Source organism: Podarcis pityusensis, assembly GCF_964106645.2.
Source record: "Podarcis pityusensis genome assembly, chromosome: 11".
Taxonomy (NCBI): Eukaryota; Metazoa; Chordata; class Lepidosauria; order Squamata; family Lacertidae; genus Podarcis; species Podarcis pityusensis.
In genome coordinates, this window is record NC_138036.1 from 24,399,012 (window position 1) to 24,413,902 (window position 14,891).

Below are 14,891 nucleotides of genomic sequence, written 5' to 3' on the forward strand. Positions count from 1 at the left end.
ACAAAAAGTTGACAGAAAGCATTAACTGCCTGGTCAGGCAATCACAACAGAGCTATGAACAAGTTTTTTTCTAGCCCCACAGCCCCTTTGTGGTACAAACAATAAATCCAGAAAGTGTATCATTAACCAGAGTTTCCCATTTAATTTTCAGCTTTGGAACAAGCCATACTATTAAACCAACTGGCTTAATATCCTGTCTCGTCCAAAAGGTGGCAACCATAGATGTCCTGGTTTGGAGGAAGCACTTCTTGGTTTGACTGCTCTTCCCTCCGCAGCACAAGCAAATGGGCAGCTTGTATGAGCAAAAGGCACGTGGTGCTTAAAAATTCTATTATTTATTAACAAGTACTATTAATTAAATTACTATTTTCCCCCAGGGCGCCAAACATCGTAGTAAAATAATACAATTAAAATAAAAATATATCGAAAACATTTAAAAGCAATTAAGAACATCTAAAAGCAGTTAATCAAAATGAGAAATAAATGTGTTTTTTATATAAAAAATTGTTTTGTGTACTTTTGAGTATGAAATTTAAAAGATTTAATTTTTTTAAATAAACAAAAAATCAGGGGAAAGTAGCTGGTCAGTGCAACACAAGTGTTAACTCAAGCAAGCATTTCCCCTATGGCTGAGTGAGGCTGAAGTCTTGCTCTAGAATAGAGTCACAAGCAGTTTCCAGATTACAAAACTAGGTTACTGAGAACTGACACTTGGCCACTTTTAAATGGCAACCATATAATTCGGTGGTTTTCATCATGATGGGCAGGGTGGTCCACATTTGACACATAGGACTTGTGCAAAATACTGCATACTAAATTCTGTTAATAAAGGGCAGTTGGCTTTATGTATTTGGGATGGCAGCCTTGAAGATTCTCCTAATTTCTGAAGTGCCTAACCTTACCACAAGAAAGAGTCACATCCATCACACATAAGCTGCAATGACAGAAACCATCTCTCTCTGTGTGTGCTGTGGAATAATTAAAACTTGCATGCAGAAACCAAAAAAGCAATCTCTCCTAAGCCAAAAATGGAGACTCGCAGCCTACTGATATGTAACAGTGCCTGAAGGATTTGCATTTTCATGAAGCCAGTTTAGCAGGAATATCCAAATTACTCAAGCAAGGAAGCCTGCCAAATAATCCCACACAGTACTTGAGGGGTGTGTGTGTGTGTGTGTGTGTGTGTGTGTGTGTAAGTAAGGGAATATTGTTAAACGTTTTACTGCTGGCTTATAGTGGCATTAACTCTTATGGGCAATTGCGAAAAGGATCTTCTGTTCTTTTATGTCGTTTCGCAAATGAGATTTAAACACACTGTGTTCTCTACTTGGGGGGGCAATGCAGTTCTCCTCTTGGTAACTGTTTATTATCAAACACTTCTCACTTTATTCTAAAGCGCATCAAACCCAAGGAGCGAAATAAGACATGCACTCCACAGAAGACCCACTCCTTCAAAACCTCTTGCTATTGGGTACATCAATCTGGGCTGTGGCAGCACTCAACTAAAACTACAGTTAAAATTCAGGTGGATGCAAGTGGATGACTATTTCTGCTTTGTGCCACAAACTAGCAGTTATTGACCTTGTTCACATCGTTGGTAGACCAGGTGTGACTTGTCTGTGGCCTTCTAGATGTTGGACTTTACTGCCATTCCTGATCCTTGGCTATGCTGGCTGGGGCTGATGGGAGCTGGGGCCCAACAGCATTTGGAGGGCCACAGGTTAGCTACTCCTTCAGTAAACAATTGCTACCCATTTGGGATGTTTTCCCTCCCATGTACATACAAGGAAGAGCAAATGATAATTCCTGACTTATTATTATGTCTGAACTGGTCACAGTTTGTTCTTGACTTACTGACAGTCATCTTTTCCGAGGGGGTGGGGCAGGGAGATCTCTAGTTCAGACATAACACTTAGAGCTACCATATTTTTCGCCCCATAGGATGCACCGCCCTATAGGATGCACCTAGTTTTTTTTGGGGGGGGGAAATAAAGAAAAAAAATTATTTCCCCCCCAGGCACGGGGCTGGCGCGGGGGAAGCCTGAGCTTCCCCCGACCCCAGCCCCCAGAACAGCCTGCTATCCGCAAGCCTAGGGAGCCGCGCCGGTCTCCCCAGGCTTGCGGGCAGCTGTGCGAAGCCCGGGCGCACTCTTCAGCACGCCCGAGGCTTCGAAATGCAGGCAGCTCTGCGCAACCCTCCAGAGCCCAGTGCGGCTTGGCGCCGGGCTCCGGAGGGTCGCGCAGAGCTAGCACAATGTGGCTTTTTCCCCTGCCCAAATTGGTGGCAGAGGCATTTGAGAGAAGCCCAGAACAGCATGAAGAGGAAGGAGAGGTGGCATCATTCCATTAGACAAGCAGAAATGCTTGCAGTGACTTAACAATCTCCTTAGTGGTACTTCAAATTCTAACCTAGGTTTGTTTCTCCTAAGTGCTAAGCATGGAGGTCAGATCAGCAGCTTCATGGTAAAACGATTAACTAGTTTACTGCAGTGTGGGAACTGGACCATTGTGATGTTTTGGATGATTCTATTGCCATTTTGGACGACTTCTATCCTATAACGAAGGCCAAAAGTTTTTAAAGCAAAAAATCCAAAGCACATTAACTGGGAGGGTTCACAATGCTGATTAACACAAGGGCATCTCACTCAAAAGTACTCAATTTCTGTCCACAGAAAAATCCATTAAAAAAGACCTCATGGCAAACACTTGGATTAACATAAATTAGTATTAGGCAGCATTAAGCTAATCATTTTTAAAAGCCAAAAAAAAAAAAAAAAGAAGAGTAAATAGGATGGAAGACATTACTACTCTTCCAAGGGATAATAGAGGGCATTATTTCATTTGTCAAGATCTAATATAGCCTTCCAAAGAAGAGAGCACACATTTATGAAAACTAAACTTGTCTTGTTCTAAATATATCTGCTGTGATAATAACTTTATTTTTGCTGTTTCACCGTATATCTCCTTGAGTCACTTGCGTAGAAGGCAATGAATAAACTAATGACACTATATTATTAATAATATAATTACCATCATCATTACTACCACTGTTATTAACAGGCTTCTCCCAAAGCAACACTGCCTCAGGCTCCCCAGGTTAGATGAGATGTCCAGATTATTACCATCTACCACCCCCACCCCTTCAAGAGAAGCTATCTATGAAATTTGTCAAGTCCCAACATGCAGCTAATATGAATCTGAGAACAACAGTAATCTGGCAATAGAACACGGGTCAGAAATTGTCTTCTAAATTTAAAAAAATAAAATAGTCTTCTGAATGCCTGTAAAAGCACAACGCAACCTTTAGATGGGATTTTTTTTTTTACATGGTCTTTGCGTTAGGAAGTTAGGAAAACCTATAGTTTTCCCTATGCCCCGCTGCTCTCCTTTCTGTACCTCCTTTTTTTGCCCAGGTGTTTCCATTTTCGACAGGCACCCTTCAAAGGCAGAGAAGGCGAACCAACATGCAAAAGAAAGGGGTTTGCATAATTCAAAGTAAATAACTTGTTGCATCTATGCTAATGCTTCCAAAAGATTTCAGCTTGCTAGGGATTTTGGGCCTGAGAACATTCAAGGGTTACATAATAGGGTGGGAAAAGAAACTAGAAATCGGATGGAACTACTGGTCAAACGCCACTATCAATAAACTGCTAAAGCTGCAAAGCTAAAATCGGGAGAAAAACAAAGTTCTTAATCCAACAGAGAGCTTGGCATTCCTATGCTAATTTAAGCCAATATGTTTAAGAGCACCTAATTCTGTGCTGGAACCAGTTAATGTGTTGAGTCAAGTAAGAAACCTTAATAGGTTTAAATGATACACTTGCTTCAGAATCTTTGTATTGTTTGCCTTTTCCTCTGTGTGACTTTAAACAAAAAGCCTTGTGCAAGTTGCCCTTTGTTTAGCCACCCAGTTGCAGGAAGCAGCCAGAGACCAAATTTGCAGAGTGAAATACCTACACCACCTACCTGGGAAAAGTTTATATGTATACATGACTTTCTAAAGCAGGTGGGGTGCATGCACAGAATTTTAAGGAAAACCCCATAGGTAAAGCAGCAGAAAGAAGGAAATTTCCACTTAGAAACATTGTATTATTTATAAAAGCAAGTTTCAATTTAGAATCGGAACTACCTGGAGCAAATTTGACTCCAAACCACCAGGTCCAAGGCATGATTGTGTGATGGAATACATGGAGAAACGTAATTTGGGCATTCTTCTTTCGGAGCACAAAGAAGATCTGGAATGATTTAAACAGGTATCATTAGTGCAAGTCACACTTAATGTCAGCAGCATGCGCAATTCAGTCTGTGCGCTGAATAGCTCATCATGTTTTCATGGCATGTATAAAAATGCATTTATTCACACTGCCGTTCCATGACTATTAGTACTGACTACACATACTACTGCCCAAAATAGTTGCTAGAGTAAATAAATAAATGATCTATTGGCTTTTGTTTTACATACAGAAGATGCAGGTGGTTTCAGAGTCACTGGAGTACAGTATATAGAACACCAGTTTTTTCATACAATCTGCTGCTCAATCTGCTCACAATGCACCCTTGTGATTTGTCACTTGCACCCACCACACACACACACACACTGGTGCAGGGGCGGACGAAGAGTGTGCAGTGGGGGCGGGCCGCTCCGAGTGTCACCTCTGAGGGGGGTGACAAAATTCGGGGGCCTGCAGTGCGCCCAGGCCACATGTGGGAGTGCCCCAAATGGTCTGCCTGCCACCTCCCCCTCAGCTGTAGGGCAGCTGAGTGGCAGGAGGCAGGCAGACTCCTCGGAGGCCCCACAGAGTGCCCCAGCTTGCCCTGTGCCACGGGCGGCTGGCCCTGCCCCTGGGCGCAAGGCACATGTGCCGTCCCAGGCACCCAATCGGCTTGCTCTGCCGCTGCACTGGTGTCCAGTATTTTAAAAAGACATACCAATTTTCACATGGTTTGTCTGGAAACCAGCCTTGTGCTGTTGTTGTTTCTAGCCACAGCTCATCTGCTACTGGATTTATTTTATTTTTTGGAGTGGAGAGTGTGGTGCAATACTGCAGCTCAATAAACACTGCACTGATTTCTTAGAGACTAATCATAGCACATTGAGAAGAACCTTGTTGGATCAGGCTGAAGTACCCATCTACTCCTACAACTTGTTCTAACTGTAGTCAACCAGATGCCCCCAGGAAGCCCAGAAGCAGGATCTGCGTAGAACACTACCAATGATTCCCAGCCACTGGTACAGTGGTACCTCGGTTCTTGAATGTAATCCATTCTGGAAGACTGTTCAAGTTCCGAAACGTTCGAAAACTGAGGTGCAAAGGGCTGTCAACAAATTCAATTGAGAAAACTGAAAAACATACAGGGGAAGCCGTTCGACTTCTGAGGCGTGTTCGAAAATGGAAGCATTTACTTCCGAGTTTTCAGCATTCAAGTTCGGAAACATTTGTCAACGGAGGCGTTTGAGAACCGAGATACAGTGGTACCTCGCAAGACGAATGCCTCGCAAGACAAAAAACTCACTAGACGAAAGGGTTTTCTGGTTTTTGAGCTGCTTCGCAAGACGATTTTCCCTATGGGCTTGCTTCGCAAGACGGAAACGTCTTGCAAGTTTGTTTCCTTTTTCTTAACACCGTTAATACAGTTGCGACTTGACTTCGAGGAGCAACTCATAGAACGCGGTGTGGTAGCCTTTTTTGAGGTTTTTAAAGACTTTGGTGATTTTTGAAGCTTTTCCAAAACTTTCCCGACACCGTGCTTCGCAAGACGAAAAAAATCGCAATTAATTTCGTCTTGCGAGGCACCACTGTACCACTGTATTCTGAGGCATAGTAAAGAGAGAATGTAGCCATGGTGACTAGTAGTCACTGAGAGCCTTATTCTCCATGAACAAAGTCTTAGAAACCTGAAGGCGAAACATAGTTGACTAAACTACAGACATCATCACTATGAGAAGCAATTATTATGGAAGCCTTCCCACCCACACAAACTTCCCTGCTTCTCTCAATGAGGAAGAGAAAATAAAAGGTTCTCCAGGTAAATTACAGCACATGGAAAGTTTACATCCACACAGTGGAGTTAACACAACCCCACCTCATGGCGAAGGAGAAATACAATACGCACAGAACAATCTGAAGTATACAAAGGTGCCCCTCATTCACTTGTTATATTCTACAATTGTGCTTACCGTGTCTAGCAATTCAATGAATTTCGAGAAATAATACAAGTAGCAGGCACGAACCATCTGCAGAGAAGAAAAAGATGCGTTAAAAACTGAAAACATAATGGAGCCCAAACCTAACCTTAGTTGAACTTTATGCAGGTTTTCCAAGCTTTTGGTGCTGAATTTATGTGCAACAGCTTCATGGTGCACCTCATCACCATTCACCAGGTGATACAATCCAACACAAAGGAGGGTATACAGTGGTACCTTGGTTCTCATACTTAATCCATTCCAGGAGTCCATTCGACTCCTGAAACCATTCGAAAACCAAGGTGTGGCTTCCGATTGGCTGCAGGAGCTTCCTGCAGTCAAGGGAAAGTCGCGTCGGACGTTCAGCTTCTGAAAAACATTCGTAAACCGGAACATTTCCAAGTTTGCGGCGTTCGGGAACTAATTTGTTCGGCAACTAAGCCGTTCGAGAACCAAGGTACGACTGTACACACAGAGAGTGGAGATTCTGTATATTTCCTACACAGCAGCATGCAGTGCCCACAAACACCTTTTTAAAACTTCTGCAATGCAATGGGAAGGTGCTAGTTAAACTCTCTCTCTCTCTCTCTCTCTCTCTCACACACGCGCACACACACACACACACTCACACACACACACACACACACACACACACACACAGAGCCAATCTTTTCTGCATGTGTGTAAAAAGCTGCATTGGTGTCCATGCCTCTCATGGCTGCTCTTTTCATTACACATACATACACACATTCATTTGCAACTCTTCTGTTGTAGCCAATGCAGTCAAATGATAGCACACATTCCTGCAACTTTGTGAACCACAACAAAGTCATTACATGACTCACCCTTAGAGCCATAGGTGACCTGGAGTAATCAACTATGTCACAGCGATAGGTATAGCCTGTAGCCCAGCCAGACATAAGGAACTGGAGGTGGAAGAAAATAATGATTCATAACAATAACAGTAGCAATACTTTATTTAGCTATAAAGTTCAGGGGTTGTTTTTTTTCAATTGCATGATCAATGTTTCTTTTTTTGGACTGAACACAATCCATGTGTATGTTTTAGATTATACAGATTGGCACAATACACATACATAGTGTTCAGTCAAAAAAAAAATGAAACATTGATTATGCAATTGGGGGGGGGGACACCATGAACTTTGTACATCTAAGGGTTCAGAAGTAGGGTTTTTTGTTTTTTTGTTTTTTGTTTTTTTACTTCTATCACAACAGGTGTGTAAAAAGCTACTCGCCCTGTCACTAGGGCAGCAAAGAGGTTATTCCAGGCAAAGTTAATAGTTGCTGGAAGTGGATTTATTTCTTTTTTCCAGTTGTTCCTGTTGTCCATTATTTTTACAGAGGTGCATTTGACAGGGAAAATACTAAATATATTTTTAGGTATGGAAACATTTGGATACTTATTACCAAGGCTGTATAATCAGGAGCATCTTACTGAAACGAAAGGTTGCAAAAATTATAATATGGAGATCACCATGAGCATTACAAAAGAAAGCAATTTTTGTGATACACGGATCAAGTGCCGTCACTGAAGAAAAAATTGACAAGACAGCCCAGAAGTCAAAGACTGTTTCAAGTATCTACAAAGAAAAAATATAAATTCACAAAAGCAGTTTCATAGCATAGCTCAGTGACAGAGAACATGTTTCGCATGTAACAGGTCTCCTCCGTACAGAGCCACCCAGAGAAGATGATTCTGAGCTAGATGGACCAGTGGTCTAACTCTGTATAAGACAGTTTCCTATGCTCAGTGAAGTCATGCTTCTTATTTCAACAGCCTGCACCTACAGGTATAGTTCACCTAACTATACCTATAACTTCTCAGTTAGGTTCCCAATTCACAGGCAAAATATACCTTGTGCTTCCCTGTCCATACATCTACTGCCTCATATATATATAAAGCCAGGCACAGAGGTGACATCACTATACAGGGATTTTACCCAGCAGAAATAATAAGGAATGGGGCTTAATAGTCCCCTCTCCCACCTGGCTCCTCATAAATATAGGGAAGCGAAGAAGAGATGCAGAGATACCGCCTGGTTAATTTGTTCACTTGTCACTGTGGGGACTTGGGTGTGTGAAGCCTACAAAGCCTGCTCCAGGTCCTTCTACTCTGCCCAGTAATATTATGGAACAGTAACGGGAAACCTGTGGCCATCTGGATGTTGTGAAGACTCGCATCAACTCCAGCCAGCATGGCCAACGATCGGAGATGATGAGAGATGAAGTCCACCATTTAGGAGGGCCCACAGGTTAGTCAACTTTGACTTTACATATTACAGAGCCACGTCATTTTTAGGATAATGTTGTTGATGGGAGTGAACTCGTGTACAGTTAACAAAGGGAGGAAGGAGGCTTCTTACTCCCCCAAACACACACTTTCCCCAGGAGTAGAGATAGAAGCCTAGTGTGGACTCATCCATTTGCTTCATGTGTTGGGAGAAATATTTGCTGCATTTCCCAACTGCTAGGCTGTGGTAGAGGGAAATACGATTTAGAAGGCAGTCCCTAGGTTCAAAAAGCTAAGAGGGACAATGAATTTTCCCTGGGAACAAAGGGTCACATCGTGGCATTCAGATTTGATGAAAGTGTTTCTAAACTTTGGTGTTGCAATCTGGCCCACAGCAGAAACCCATTAACATTTTTAGGAAAACAAAAACAAAAAAAACTGTGCACATCTAATCGGCATAATGAGTCTATTCTTAGGCAATACTTACTTCATAAGTCATATAAATTGAAAGAGCCACTACAATGAAGTTGTAAAAAACCATCAATTGCCTCAAATCAAAAGGTTTCCTGTTCTCCATGAACTTTGGTCCCAGGTTGGTGACAAAATAGATATATGCTCCAAGAATAAGTGTCTGTGGAAAAGGTGAGGCCATAAGCGGGTAGCCATCGACCCGTGGATCTGGAAGAGATTTAGTTTAAAAGGGACCAAGTCAGTCAGCTACCATGATTAATCAATCATCAAGTATATTATTAAGCAAAAATAGGCTGTTCATTCGAACGAACGTTTTCACCTGTACAGGCACATTTGTTGTTTACCTCAGCTTCTCCCCACGTTACACAAAAAGCATACCTTACACAAGGAAACAAAAACCTGCATCCATAAGTTGCAACAATGAGAAACCTTTGACAATGGCATGACCGTGTTATTTTTTCCTTGAATACTACAAACAGAAGTCACACGCTCTTGTAATGCATCATTAAATTTTGCTATTTTGGCTAGATTTGAGACCTAGTGCAGCCACTATTTTGGTGTTTGATGAGTTGCATCATTTACTTCAGCAGTGGCCAACCTCAGGCTTGCCTGATGTTACTGGACTACCCAGCACAGCCAATGGTCAGTTGAAATCCAGAATCATCAGAAGGATCTTTGATTTACTCATTCCCTGTATTTTTATTGCTGTCAAATGGCAAAACAGAATAAAGTATTAGCCTTCATTGAGCCACTTGACTAGTCTAGCAAAATCCTTACAAGATTTAAAAGGAAGTAACTTGGACATGTATATATTCCACCAATCCCTCCCAATGACTGGGACATCACCAAGAATGTCCAACACCCACCCCTATCATTAATGGCATATAACAGGGATGTCCAATCGGTCAATCACGATCTACCTGTCGATCGCTGGGTGTCCCTGGTCAATCGCGGGACCCTGATCAATTGCTCCCCTCCCCCAAAAGCTCAACAACTCTGGTCAATCCTCCCTAAAAACAACTTTGATGAAGCTTCCCAAGAAAAAACTCTACAACTCTGGTCAATCCAATGGGTAGATCACTGCCAGTTTTTTATAGTGGGAGTAGATCGCAGTCTCTTGGAAGTTGGACGTGCCTGGTATATAATACACATTAGTATCCTCAATCTGCTAAGAATATTTCATTTTTTCCCTTTTACATTAATGCAATACTCGTAAAAACAGGTACTAAATTTACCCCCATTAGCAAATGGGATTCCTAAATAACCTCATTGCTACACTGCTTAAAAATAGCAGCTTTGGTCTCTCCCTATACCCAATAATACAGTCTTCTTTACACTGAGTTTATTTAGTAATCCAAGAAGTATTCTTTGTGGGCATCATAACACTTTCATAAAGGAGACTCATTTGGAGACAAAACAACTTGGTATTCTGTGGAAGAATGTGAAAACACAGAGCAAGGGCACTCAGTGCCTTCTAGGTTTTAATATTTGTGAATGGCAGAAGTGCGCAAGTGCACCATCTTCCTTTCCTCCTAGACATTAACAGGAAACATTATGCACAAATTGTTCGCATGCGATATTCATGTTTGACTGAATGTTTGTAAAACAAAGCCAGAAGCAATTTTGGGAGTGTCAGTTAATGTCTTCATAGGATGCTTATTAGTGTGGAGCTTATTAGTATTTGTACATCCTGCTGACATATTGTTGGGGTATTCTAAACGTGGCATTAGGCCCTGTGTGTGAACAAGCATGCATAATTTGGCCACTCCAGATGCTGAGGGGAAGTGCTGTGCCTTTCAGGACCTGTTTGTGGACTTCCTGGACTCACCTGGCTGGCCACTCTTGGAAACAGGATGCTAGGCTAAATGGAGCTGCGATCCAGCTATGTTCTCAACAGCTGTACAGGCATCACCTTGATCATAAATTTTCCCGAATTTATGGTTATCTATTCCTTATTCCAAGACAACTAATGCTCTAAAACTGGAAACCAGTTAGTTGCACAAGCATTACTTTGGCATCCTACTTCAGTGGAACTCTTAATAAACAACACCACAACAACTCTGGTATTTTGAGAATCCTTGCCTTGTAGAACGCCTAAATTTAAGTTATACACATTTCCATTCAAAGAGCTGGGATCCCAATCCAGAGGTGTGTAGAAGGGATCTGACAGTACCGACAAAAGAAATGATTCCTTTTTCCTGATGTGACAACCATCCAATGGATTTGCATGTGCTCTACATCAAAAAGTAAAATCCTGTGCCTAAAATCCTTGGCCTGTATGAATCCACAAATTCAGTAACATTGCATAGATTCTCCAGAAGTACAATCACACCACCCAGTAAAGGGCTATCAATGGCTACAAGCCACAATGGCCATGTGCTCCCTCCGCTGTCAGAAGCAATGTCAGTTGCTGGGAATCACAAGTGGGGAGATGGCTATTTCGCTCAGGTCTTGCTTGTGGGCTTCCCACAGGCATCTGGCTGGTCACTGTGAACAGGATTCTGGACAAGATGGGCCTTTGGACAGTATTGCATTGTGCTTTTTCTGCACTCTCAAGCAATCACAGGATGCAGAGACCTGCTTATTCATTTTTCAGTTAGGTAATACACGTGTTAGATGGTATGCAATGATGGTACATTGAAAAGACTGATAAACATTGTGCAACATGTAACTCATAAAGTTAAATCCCGTTCCTCTGGAAGCAACTCATGGGTGAGTCAACACCATGTAATCTCTCACTTGTTAAACATCTGGTGCAATCGATTACTCATTTTGTGTTCCATCTTCAATTATCCCAAATTAACACCCGACTTGTTCCTTCCCAAAGCTTCCAATATGCCCACGTATCCTGGAATAGCCAAGTGCACAAGGACCTACTGGCAAACAACTGCACATTTCAGTTTTACATAGATACTCTTAATAATACTATTTCAGCTGTTGTTAAATACCATAAAACAGAAAGTCACTACTGTGGAGCAAGACTTACCAGCATCTTTAATCCACTCATCATAAAGCGATGCAGCTTTCAACGTCAGATTGTTTAGGGCCATCTCCACCGTGGTGAGAAGGATCTCTCCTGAGGGGCAATAAATTGGGCATATTAAAATATGCAAAGAAAAAAGGGGGTGGAAGTCTTCACACAACTGTCAATGAAATTGTTGCAGGGAAGCAAGTTGATTGTAGTGTACACTAGGCAACAGTTTAAGGACATTTAACATCAGCCTCATTTTCTATTTTATGCAATGCATACCCCAGTCACAATTTCATCTTTGCACACCCAAACACACACACACACACACACACACACATGCCTGACTTTTAAAAATGGTTACCCAGAAGAAAGCCCTGCTGGATTTCATGGACATGGCTTTCAGAGTGTTCAGGATCACTACTATGGTGAAGATCAACTTAATAATATCAGAGTGCCCTTATTCTCACCAGTGCAACTTAAAGACTCTACAATCAGATGCTGTGGAAAAAAGAGAAGCTTCTCTGTTGTTAAGCTCAGCTTTTTCTTTTCCATTTCCATCTGCTGAAGCCACAAAGTGGCAGGGCAGTCTTAAGCATTAAACCTATTATGTATGGATTTAGAGTGGGGGAAGCAGACAAATGCAAAGATAATAATGAGACCAGACTGTACTGGGTGTCCCTAGATCTGCTGAATGTCAGTTCAACCCATGTAGATCACAGCTAACCACTAGCTCAAGGTTGGCTAATCCTTAATGAGCTCCCTGAGCAAATTTTCTGCTTCCCTCCCAAGATCCTACTGATTCTGCTGGTGGCAGAAAAACGGGGAGGAAAGTAGACAGTGATGGGGTGGGCAGAAGCCAGAAAACAAGTTGGAATGCAAATGGCCCCCTCCCTGGTCTTCAGATTGATCAATTTAAGAACAGAGAGGAGGTGACAATCTTTCATCAACTGATCTGTACTGAAAAGCTGAGGGAAGAGCTGTGTATGTGCGCATGTGCATGAAAGCATGGGGTGTGGCCACACCCACTACCAGCATACAGACCCTGGAGACTTGGCCAAGCAGCTATCACACTAAACAAAGGTTAGCAACTCCTGACATAGGACCACTTTATCCAGGTGGTTTAGCTTCTATCAGTGGCAGGAACGTGGCTTCCATTGACCTGGGTTGACCTGCCCTGCTGGTATGTTTTTCACACAGCTGCAAGCAGCAACACAAACAGAACTCACTGCATTGATTCTTGGCCCCACTTTCCTCTAACCATGCCAAGAGGCCATGCAAATTGGTCCTCCAAGCTTGTTTTCCAAACTCTCTGCTTCTTTCATGTCTAAACAAGGTCCAGATCAAAAATATGCAGGGAACTAATGGTAGAACTCCTCTAACAGGGTTGTAAGAATTCTAGAATGCTCACAGTTCAGTGACTACATCTCCCTGAAAATGGAAAGCCAACCTATCAGGGGAAGGTTAGAGGAGAAATCTTGCTTTCATGTTTGTTTTTATGTTTGTCTCATTTTGGTGTTCATCTTAGATAGGGTGGAGTGGTTTTGTTGGAAAAGAACCCTTTTACAGTAGTACTACATTCTTGAATATGTTTTTAACATGCTTACATTATTTTTATTATTATATTTTTACTTTGTTGTAATTTGCTTTGGGACTTTTTGTAATAGGAAGTGAGATATATATATTTAGTAAATCTAACGTTGACCCTAACCGGGTAGTCATTTGCGAAGCAGGGTGAATTCCACTAGCGCTGTATGCCCAAGATGTCAACGGCAATGATAGCATGACACTGCACAGCAAAGTCTTTTTACTTTTCTTGTCCCCTTAATCCTACTGCCAGGTCTATAAAAGCAGCTTCCTAACCACAATGCCGAAAGGGCTTCAAACTCAGGACAAAGTCTTTGAGCTGCCAAGTTAACATCCTGAAACTTCAAGACAGTTCAGTATGACCAAATTCATTAATAAGTACAGTGGAACTGTGAATTTTACAATGAGCTCTTAAAACAAATCCATGATGTAAGAAAGGGTTGCTCAAGCCATTCAAAAGAAGCAAACTAAAATATTTCAAAAACACCATCCCAATCACAGTTTTAATCATCAGCGTCATAATTTTATTATTTATACCCCACCCATCTGGCTGGGTCAACCCAGATAGCATGATTAACAACATTTACATATTGCTGCAGAGTATTCAAAATGTGCTGTGCAAGTCAACCAATGCCTTGTTTCCCTTAATCAATTTAGATAATAAGTGTTGGGCAAGCAAATTCCTTTGGGCATCAATAGGCGATTGCAGGGCGAGATCACTGTGGGTTTCTTCTTCCTTATAGGACTCCAGATCAAGGCTGTGATCTCATCAATACTGGCTTTCCCAGGGAGAAACTATTTTTCCCCGGGGCCTGATCCTACACGACAGATATAAACTTATCAGTTGGAATTCTGAAACATCCATTTGGGTCTACATAGTACTTACTGAGAGTGGCTCCCATTTAAAGATAAACATATTCCACCCCTACCACAAATTTCTAAATTTGTAATCATTCTTCAGAATATATACATACGCTAGTCTAACACCTTCTCAGCCTTTCCCAATTCAGACAGAATGAAGAGAGAGTGCTGCTACAAATCCCTGAATGAAACCTCCCAGTGATATTATATGAATGTGGAATAGCATAGGAAACAGAATGGACCCTTAAGGGAACCCACAGAGTCAAGCAAATGTCTCCTAGGACTCAGCTACATTAGTTTTTTAAAAAAAGCATTTTAAATGCGTTATAACACTGTGACACCAGATAGCGCTGTAGGGTTTGAACCTTTGGCAACATGATTTCCCATTATGAGCTTTACAACATGTTTTCCTGAAAAAAAAATGGGGGGGGGGGTTAATGTCTAGATCAAGCCCTAATACAACTTTCTGGTAGTGAGCCTGAAGGCAGGACTAATGCCACCATGACAACTCCCGCCCCTGTGGGTTGCATGTTTCTCTCCTGATATAGGTCATTAATCAGGGTGACCAA

General features: G+C 41.9%; 1 protein-coding gene across 1 annotated transcript in view; it reads right to left on the minus strand.

Annotated features, from left to right (window-relative positions):
• The window catches only part of ELOVL7 (ELOVL fatty acid elongase 7), a 42,046-nt gene that overhangs the window by 4,362 nt on the left and 22,793 nt on the right, over positions 1-14,891 (minus strand). The window contains exons 2-6 of the mRNA XM_080973125.1: positions 11,893-11,982; positions 8,923-9,113; positions 7,030-7,110; positions 6,179-6,235; positions 4,130-4,235 (exon numbers count right to left, since the gene is read on the minus strand). Coding sequence (XP_080829251.1) covers positions 4,130-4,235; positions 6,179-6,235; positions 7,030-7,110; positions 8,923-9,113; positions 11,893-11,956 — 499 coding nt within the window. The 5' untranslated portion in view covers positions 11,957-11,982. The remainder of the gene's footprint in view (positions 1-4,129; positions 4,236-6,178; positions 6,236-7,029; positions 7,111-8,922; positions 9,114-11,892; positions 11,983-14,891) is intronic.